General features: G+C 40.0%; 1 protein-coding gene across 1 annotated transcript in view; it reads right to left on the minus strand.

Moving 5' to 3' along the window:
• Nucleotides 1-2,201: 2,201 nt before the first annotated feature.
• FLT3 (fms-related tyrosine kinase 3) overlaps nucleotides 2,202-10,142 on the minus strand; it is a 61,505-nt gene continuing 53,564 nt past the window's right edge. Inside the window, exons 21-23 of the mRNA XM_014548532.1 lie at nucleotides 9,762-9,861; nucleotides 9,187-9,292; nucleotides 2,202-2,731 (exon numbers count right to left, since the gene is read on the minus strand). Coding sequence (XP_014404018.1) covers nucleotides 2,609-2,731; nucleotides 9,187-9,292; nucleotides 9,762-9,861 — 329 coding nt within the window. The 3' untranslated portion in view covers nucleotides 2,202-2,608. The remainder of the gene's footprint in view (nucleotides 2,732-9,186; nucleotides 9,293-9,761; nucleotides 9,862-10,142) is intronic.

Genomic DNA, 10,142 nt, shown 5'->3' on the forward strand with positions numbered 1-10,142 from the left:
GGGGAAATTTCACTTATTACTCTAAGTAAAAACATAAAGTTACTTGAATTTTTAACATCAAGCATATTTTATGCTTTGAGTCGGTAAGAACTAATTGAGTGCATATACTATTGTGTCCTGACTGTACATTTGAATAGAAGAGTGGCGCACAACTTGGCACAAATCATATCTACTTTCTAACTTGTTTAAAATCCAAGTAAAAAGAAAGGATGTTTACTTAAGAAAATAAATCATCACGTAAGATAGGTAGACTCTATGTTCAGAGCCAACCAGATGAGACAGACATGAAGCCCATCCAAGATTTCAGTGGGGAAAGCGATCACTAACGGCGAACAGAGCTGAGGAAAATTCGAGCAGAAGACAGTGCCAGGCTAGTCACGAAGCAACAGCTTAAATAGGGAGAGGAAAAGGGAGTTGGCGTCCCAGGCAGACGGAGGGCGAGGGAAAGAAAAAAAAAAAAGATGAGAATGCCTAAGACGTCCACTGATCAGGGGCGGGAGTTCCTGGCTAGATAGAGTGTATGTTACCTAGTACAAGAAATGCAGTGAGCCAGCTGCAAGGACCTGCATGCTGGGAATTTGACTTCAGCAGATGGCCACGGGAGCCACTGCAAGCTCTCCAGCCCAGAAGTGATAGATGCAGATACTATCTAGAGCAGTGATGGCGAACCTTTTGAGCTCGGCGTGTCAGCATTTTGAAAACCCTAACGGAACTCTGGTGCCTTGTCACATACAGAAATTTTTTGATATTTGCAACCATAGTAAAACAAAGACTTATATTTTTGATATTTATTTTATATATTTAAATGCCATTTAACAAAGAAAAATCAACCAAAAAAATGAATTCGCGTGTCACCTCTGACACGCGTGTCATAGGTTCGCCATCACTGATCTAGATAGATACTTTGGGAAAATGAATCTGTCAATGGCTCAGGGAAAACACTGGGTGGTGGAGAGAATAGGAGCAGTTAGGTGAAGAAGGAATTAGTGTAATCCAGCCCTGGCCAGGTAGCTCAGTTGGTTAGAGCATGGTCCAGATACACCAAGGTTGTGGGTGCGATCCCCAGTCAGGGCACATACAAGAATCAACCAATGAATGCATAAATAAGTGGAACAACAAGTTGATGTTTCTCTTTCTCCCTGCCCCAACCCCCTTCCTCTCTCTCTCAAAAATCAATCATATATAATAAAAGGCCGGGACCATAAGCGGAACGACCAGAACAACCGCTCGACCAGTCGCCATGAGGTGCATTGACCACCTCTCTGTCCCTCCCCACCACTCCTGTCCCGCAGGCTCCAATCGCAGCATGGCGGACTGGGGACTGTTGAGCTGCAGTGGGCAGTGAGTGTCACGGAGCTTTGTGGGGCTGCGGAGGCAAGCATCGCAGACCAGGGAGCGTCACGGAGGGGCAGGGACATGGCCCTGATCGCAGGCTAGGCCTAGGGACTCTACTCACGCACGGTTTCGTGCGCTGTGCCTCTAGTCAATTATAAACAAGAAAGAAATTAGTGTAATCTGAGTTTATGAGGTCTGGTATACAGCAAAGGATTAAAACCAGCAAAGAAAGCACAAATGACAATATGAGATAATATCTATGGGCCAAGCATCTTCCTAAATGATTTATATGTTTATGTAATATATGTATATATTTATAACATACATATAAGATTTATGTAATTCACTTAATTCTTACAACAGCCCTGTAAGATAGATGCCATTATTATCCATTTTCCAGAAGAGGAAACTGGGGCCTGAAGAAGTTGTTTGCCTAACATCGCACGGCTAAAAAGTGGTAGGGAGCTCTTATTTGGAGCCACTACACTTAAAGGGAGGCCAAGAAGAAGAAAGAAAAGGTTACACTGGGCATATAAGGAGGAGGACAAGTCCAAGTCTATAAGCCTGTAGGATGGAGGGTGCTAAGCTCCAAAGGACGAAGGGGACTGCAGCAAGAGTGCTACAGAGAAGGCAGCAGACGTCCAACATCAGCTCTTCTTCTCCTAGTCAGCGGGCAGGAGTCAGGGGTCCCTTAAAGAATCTGAAGAAAGAATGGGCCTTCTCAGTAGCAGAAAACCCACACATGCACAAACAAAACATCACACACGATTTCCGTAGGTTCATGAACTCCAGGTAAGTCTTGCCCTAAATATACCGTGCAAGTAATTCAATAACAAACATTTCTATAGTAGAAATTTTATTTCCATTCATAAAATATATCACTAAATAGCTGAAAAAGTTACATATTATCTTAAAACATAGATTTAAAAAATGATATCAGCTTCTCCTCAGCAAAATTTTTTTGTTTTATGTATTTACAAGAATATACTATACTTAGGTACACAACTTTCACTCAAGCCAGCCTGAGAAGGCCTTTGGACGTAGGTAGATGCTCCAATGAAGTTAATTTTCAGCTCTTCCTCCCTTGTGCAAATTCAATTTTACAAAAGTTCCTTTGAAAACAACAGCAGATATAGAGAGCTTCTAGAGAAAAGTCCAGCAAAGCAGCAGCTGAGAACACATTTTCTTTTAGTGATGAAGTTAATCTTGTTTTGGTAATCGATAACCAGTTGAAGGTGAGGGGGATAGGAGTTCTTAAGACTAAATTGTTTCTCTACGAGTCTTCAGCGTGATCCTGTGGAGAGGGCAGCCCTGCGCCCGTCTCTCTGCTGTAAGGTTGCCTGTTTTGGTAGCCGGAAGGATGTTTAGAAACATGGTCATCCATGTTCTGATACATCTGAATATGGGAAAGAGACAGAACACTCATCATCTGGTTAACACTTACATGTCATGTGACTATATTGCAAATTATTACTTACTTATACTATGCATAGGCTTTAGAGGCTATTCTACATATTAGTTGATAAAGCAATTTTGTGCCGTCTGTTAATGGAGAAATCAAGTCATAGTCAAATATTTTATTTCATTATTGTTTCTACTTTTAGATATAAAATCTTCATCTAGAAATCCTAAAGCCATGCAGAAAAACCACAAAAGAAAAAGTCCACAAAAAAGACAACTGTTCATTATGCAATTAATATAGGGAATTGATTCTTGATTTCTCACTTGGGAGTTTAGTGACTTTTCTAAAACATTTTTTATTTATTTTATTTTTAAAATACATTTTTATTGACTTCAGAGAGAAAGGAAGAGGGAGAAATAGAAACATCAATGATGAGAGAGAACCATTGATGGGCTGCCTCCTACACGGCCTACACTGGGGATTGAGCTCACAACCTGGGCATGTGCCCTGGCCTGGAATCGAACCAGGTTCATAGGTTGATGATCAACCAGTGAGCCATGCTGGCTAGGGCAATACATCTTTTTTGTGAAGTGAACGTAGCAGTTGGTGATGACCTATTGGACTTGCTGAAGCAAATGTATATCTCTGGCACTGAATTTCTAACCATCTAACGAAGACTGTGACAAAAATACCAATAATACTTCAAATTCAACATTTCTAAACCTGAATTCATTATGTTTTACATCTAAACCTTCTCGTCTTCCCGCATTTACAATTTCACTTAACACACTGCCATTCATCCAGTCCCACCATCTAGAAATTTCAGAACTACCTCCTCAAGCTCTCCCTATACCTACAGTCAACCAGTTATTGGGTCTAGTTCTGATTATATCACTTCTTTTAATGTCTTCCTTTCCATTTCTTTAAGTGACTTTTAAATGAACTTTTAATTGTACAACAATACATGAGTACATTCTCCTTATAAAAATTTTAAACCCTAGGTTTTCAAATGTATCAAGTGTTTTCAATATAAAGAAGTACATAAGATTTTCTTAAACTTTAAAAAATGGTTTTTCTATACATAGTTATGTTCTCCTTTTCATTCTGAATGTTATTTGTGTTTTCCCTTTTTCCATAACTATTTCTTTATTTTTAACATGCTTAGTGGTGTATTTGAATGTTTTATTAGTGTACAGTGTAAACTAGAGCCAGACTGCTGTATTCAAATCCTAAGTCTGATGTGTACCATGTTACCTTGAATAAATGACTTCACCTCTCTGTACCTTTACTTGTTGCTAAAGAGGTAATACTAGAACCCACCTCATAAGATTGACATGAGAATTACATGAGTTATTATAGGTAATATATTAGTAGAGTGTGTGGTAAACATTCAAAAATGTTAGCTATTATATTATTATTATTAGTTCAAAAAACAACTTTTGGTTTTTCTAATCACCTATTATTTTGTTTTTAATGCTGTTCTCAGTTTTAATTAATTCTGTCTTTATTAATTCCCTCCTTCTGCTTTGCTTATTCTCTTCTTTCTTTTCCTCCTCCTTATTCTTCATGTTTTTGTTAGCTTCTTCGGTTGAAAATACAGCCATTTATTTTAACTCCTTTTTTATTTTCTAATAAATGAATTTAAGTTAAAATTTTAGCTAGCTCCCACAAGTTTAAATATGCAGTGTCCATTTTTATTTCTTTTTCCTCTTTCCCCTTTTCTCCTCCTCCTTTTTAATCAAAGACTTGATTTGTAATTTCTAATATATGCCTTTGGGGCTTTTCGGGTTGCTATTGGTAATTTCTCATTTCACTGCACTGAGTTTAGTGGCCTGTCTGATAATAATTTTATTTATTTTAAAGTTCTCTTTCTTAAGTGGATTTACTAGTTCTTGCCATTTTGTTTTTCCTATATCTATTAGTCTCTTTGTTCTTTCTCCCTCAGTTTTTGGGTTGATCAGGTTTTCTATGGTCCTTGATTTCCTCCACATTGGACCTGAGGTTATACAGTAGATTTCTATTTTACCAGTGGTTATATTTTCATTTTTCACACCCATTTTATTCTTACATATATTTAACAGTGTGGCTGCTCCCAATGCAGAACTTCCGCAGAATCCCATTAGACCTCTTCCTACCCTTTTATGAAAGCACTTTTCCTTGTTCTTTCAAAGCACCTTCTGTTGTGGGTTTTCCCTCTTCAATTCAATCTTAACTGCTTGCATTGTCTCAGGGATTTTCCACAGTTTCTGGTCCACAAGGATCTCCTTGTTTTAAACACAATTATGCCTCACTTCTTTTAAAGTATACATTTGCGTATTTCTTGTCATCTATGAGGGCTGATATGAGAGAAGAGATGATGTGAGTTCAAGCCCCACAGCCACTGCCCTAGTTTGCTCCCTCATTTGTACTCACTCACCTACTGTTGCACTCACCTCTTTATTTTTTATTTTTTAAATATATTTCTATTGATATCAGAGAGGAAAGGAAGAGGGAGAGAGAGAAACATCAATGATGAGAGAGAATCATTGATTGGCTGTCTCTTGCATGCCCCACACCGGGAATCAAGCCCACAACCCAGGCATGTGCCCTGACAGGGAATTGAACCGTGACCTCCTGGTTCACAGGTCAACACTCAATCACTGAGACATACTGGCCGGGCACCTCTTTATTTTTATTATGTTGTGTTTTGTTTTGTTTTTTTATTTTAGAGAGAGAGGAAGGGAGAGGGAGAGAGAAAAAGATTGATGTGAGTGAGAAATATCAACCAGCTGCCTCCCTCATGCATCAAACCCACAACCTTTTGGTGCATGGGATGACATTCAACCAACTGAGCCACACTGGCCAGGGCTGCCCTCACCTCTTAACTGATATACTTACTCTCACTCTTTTGCCTTTGTTTTCCCTAATTTACTTTTATGATTCCTTTCTTTCCTTCTAGAAATATTTACGTCCAACTTCTATATACTAAACATTATGCTAGCAGCTGGATATACAATGGTTCATTTATTTAGTGACAGCTATTGTCTCCTGTCTAGGGGACTCAAAGATGAGGTGATATAAAGATGAGCAGCACCAGCCTTGTCCTCATACATCAAGTCCAGGGATGAGAAAGACAGGCCCACAAAACAAAGTTATCATATAATATGATTTACATCTCATATAAAAAGTGTTATAGAGCCCTAGCTGGTTTGGCTCAGTGGATAGAGCATCAGCCTGCAGACTTGAAGGGTCCCAGGTTCGATTCCGGTCAAGGGCATGTACCTTGGTTGCGGGCACATCCCCAGTAGCGGGTATGCAGGAGGCAGCTGATCGATGTTTCTCTCTCATTGATGTTTCTGGCTCTCTGTCCTTCTCCCTTCCTCTCTGTAAAAAATCAATAAAATATATATATATTTTTAAAAAGTGTTATAGAGTCTGAAAGAAGGAGCCTGAAAATTGACTAGAGAAGTTAGGGGAATCTTTTCAGAGAAGAGAATATTTGATCTGGCTCACTTTTTATATTAATTGAGGAATAATTCACTATAATACTATATTAGTTTCAGGTATACAACAAAGTGATTCAAAATTTGTCTATATTGCAAAATGATCATCACATAATTATAATTAACATCTGTCACCATACATAGTGATCTGGGTCTTTAAGACAAATATTGAAGCATGTTTGTCAGCTCTAAAATCTTCAATGGTTCACCGCTCTTTAAATAACGCTTTAGTAGGTTATTCAATGATCTCCCTGCCCTAACTCTACACTATCGGGGTTGGGTTATATCTAAAAGTATTAGCCTACATTTTTTCTATGCGTTTCCCTCCCTTTTTACTTGTTCTCTGAGGGCACTTTCTTTCCCTATCCATGATAAAGCAGAAACAGAGATTCTACAAAAACCATTCACATGCGTTCCAGAAGAGGTGACCCCAAGCAAAGTATGCTGGCCAGGTCTGTTTTCCCATTCAAGAGCCTGGGCGTGATTGTGCCTAGTTGTGAAAAGATGGAGTGGTAGCAGAGGAGGGACAGAGTTTGCTCACAGTGGGCAGAGCTGCCTGATATGGTTGTGCAGATTACACCTTGCTCAAAGGTGCCCAGCCAAGTGAGCAAGTGGGGACTGAAACCCATATGTGCTCTGCTCTCCAGGAGTCTAGACTGGATACACCAGCCAGGAGTCAGGGACTTCTTTTGGTGATTCATCCCACCCATAGGGGGCGCCTTTTCCTAATTTACCTAAAGAAGCTACTGCTTGTTACCAGAGGCTCGGATATTGGTAAGAAAACAACTTTTCATCACAGAGGGTCAGGGAGAGAGCTGAAGAAATTGGGGGGAAAGTTGGAGCACTGTCCTTGAACATGGATACCCTCAGCTGAAGCATCATCTATAGCAAGGGTGGGGAACCTTTCTCCTGCCAAGGGCCATTTGGGTATTTATAACATCATTCGAGGGCCATACAAAATTATCAACATAAAAATTAGCCTGCTATATTGGTCAAACATTTAATATACTCACCCTAATGCCTTAGCAGGGCCAGACCAAATTATTTGGGGGGCCTTATATGGCCGAGGGCCAGATGTTCCCCACCCCTGATCTATGGAAAGCTTGCTATTCCATTCCTGATGCCCCCTGAACAGAAGGAAGGGGATCTGGACAGCCTGTGTGTGTGGGGGGCGGGGGGGCAGAAGGGGGGCATGAAAGGAGAACCGCACAGCAAGACCAAGGTGATCCTGACCAAAGCCAAGGGGTTCTTCATTAGCAGTGGCCCCTCCCACCTGGTTATACTCACCACCTTCACAGTCTTGTTTCCTCCATTTCCCCCCACTCACCCTATAATGTAGTCACAACCATTTATTTCCCATTCTAATTTCTCAACTTTGACCCTTTATATTACTCATCTAGCATGGTATACACTACTAACCCTCCATTCCCCATTAGCCAAAATACTACACATTCTTCACAGCACAGCTCAAAAACCAGCTCTGTAAACCTGCACCGAACTTCCCAACAAGTAAAAATCACTCAACCCCTTTTCTTTACTCCAACAGCTCATTTCTTGTTTCTCTCTATAACTCTCCTTTCAACTTATTTCACGGTGTCATTAACTGCTTACAGGTGATCTGTTCAGTAGCTATAGTTCCTTGGGGGCTTTCTATCTCTCACAACCTTTTTGACCTAATTTCCTGACAATAACTTCGTTCCTATACGCGATTTTTTAAAAATCATAGCAGGAGGAGAGGACACTCACTATCTACATAGGCCTCTAGAGAGACCACAGAATTGAAAATGGACTCTTAATAATTTCAAAACAGAGGACAGATAATGCATTTAAAGAATCAGATTCATATTTAACTAACATTTATTAACTACTAGGTGCCTGCTATGTGTTAAGACTTTTCACATATGTCATCTTTTTAAAAAAAATAAGTTTTAAAAATATTTTTATTGATTTCAGAGAGAAAGGGAGAGGGAGAGATAGAGAGAATCATTGATTGGCAGCCCCCTACACATGCCCCTACTGGGGATCAAGCCTGAAACCTGGGCATGTGCCCTGACCAGGAATCTAACAGTGACCTCCTGGTTCATAGGTCAATGCTCAACCACTGAGCTACACTGGCCAGGCACATATGTCTTCTAAATTACTCCTTAAAATTATATGAAGTAAGGTTTATTAATCCCATACTTCAGATAAGGAAACAGACCCCAGAAAAAGCTAAGTGACTTAAGTCATATAAGAAGCAAATTATGGAGCCAAGATTTAAACCTAGGTATGGGGAGTTCAAGGTGAATCTTTTGTTCACTTCATCTAGGGGATGGCTCCTTTTGCTACACCAGGTGGTACTGATGAAGCAAAGAATCATCAAAGTAATTCCATGTTCCCAAAGTTCAAGGATCATTTAGCTTACAACCCATTCTACATGTGAGAAAACTAAGGCCCAGAGAAATAAAGTGATTTGCTATAACTCACACAACTCTTAGGGAGCAGAGTAGTAGAGCTGGTATCAGACACTCACAGCTTCAGGTCAATGTTCTTTCCACTCTACTATATTACGTGATTGCACTGTACAAAGCTCAATGTTGAATTAGGAAAGGAAGGTCAGGGATTAAATTTTATTTAGTTGTCTAGTCCTCTGCACTGGACACTTAAAAGCATTTAATTCCTTAATCAAATGGCTGAAATTTTCAGAAAAAACTCCCCCCCGCCAAAAAAATCCCTTATTAATAAGTATGTCTCACCCATACTACCTTTTTCTTTTTTTAATTAAATTTAACTTTTTGTAAAACTTTTCAATTACAGTTTATATTAGATTCAAGTGTATCACTCCACACAGCTTTTAAAGGGCAACCACGACAACTTGGGGTGAGGAAGGCGACTTGGTGCCGTGGGTTCTTAGGGAACCGGCAGCGAGTGTTCTCATTGCCCTTTTATATAAAGTCCTGCTTGAGAAAGTGCCCTGCCGCCACATACCGCTTCCTCCGCGTCTGCCAGCTGACATCCCAAACATGAAGTCAGATTAGAGAAGGATGGCCGTTTCCTGGAGTCGAAAGCCCAGCAGGATTGCATTATAAAGTATCTGTAAAAGAAACAGAACAAGGAGCAAGATGAGGAAATCTGAATGGAGAAAAAGGGATAATTTTTTACATAATGAAGTACCACTGATGGCCAGGGAGCTGCGTGTTTGTGGCATGTTTGTTTTGTGGCAAGTACTTGACTGGATTTTGAACTCATATCAGAAAGGACAAATTTGATGATGGACAGAAATGCATTTTAAAAAATATGATGTGGACCAGAGTCAGGAGATGGAGTCTTATCACTCAGGATCCCTCAAGCAAAGGAATTGAAACCCAGAAGTGAGAGTACCTTAGGGCAGGAAAGGTTCGGTTTTGTTCAGAAACCCCCCAAACACAGCGGGGGAGTTTTCTTTTCTAAAGAGGAATCACATGAGGTTTGCATTAGGAGTTTTACTTTTCTTGTCATGAACTGGGAACTAGACAGACTAAGCATTTCTAATTACAGCCACTTCACAGTCTGTGTGAACTTACATTTCTTCTGTAGCATAAAATGGCTGGTCCATTTTAAATCCACTCTGAATGAGTTTATAGAAGTTTGCATCAACTGGAATGCCAGGGTAAGGGTTGACACCTAAGGGAAACATTGGGGATTAAAAACATTTATTCATTCTTTCTCTCCTCTCCTCTCCTCTCCTCTCATCCCCTCCTCTCCTCCCCTCCCCTCCCCTGCCCTCCCCTTCTTTCCTTTCCTCTCCTTTCCCTTTCTTTCTTTCTTTTCTTTCTTTCTTTCTTTCTTCTTTCTTTCTTTCTTTCTTTCTTTCTTTCTCTCTCTCTCTCTCTCTCTCTCTCTCTCTCTCTCTCTCTCTCTCTCTCTCTCTCTCTCTCTCTTTCTCTCTTTCTTTCTTTCTTTCT

Source organism: Myotis brandtii, unplaced genomic scaffold (assembly GCF_000412655.1).
Source record: "Myotis brandtii unplaced genomic scaffold, ASM41265v1 scaffold513, whole genome shotgun sequence".
Taxonomy (NCBI): domain Eukaryota; kingdom Metazoa; phylum Chordata; class Mammalia; order Chiroptera; family Vespertilionidae; genus Myotis; species Myotis brandtii.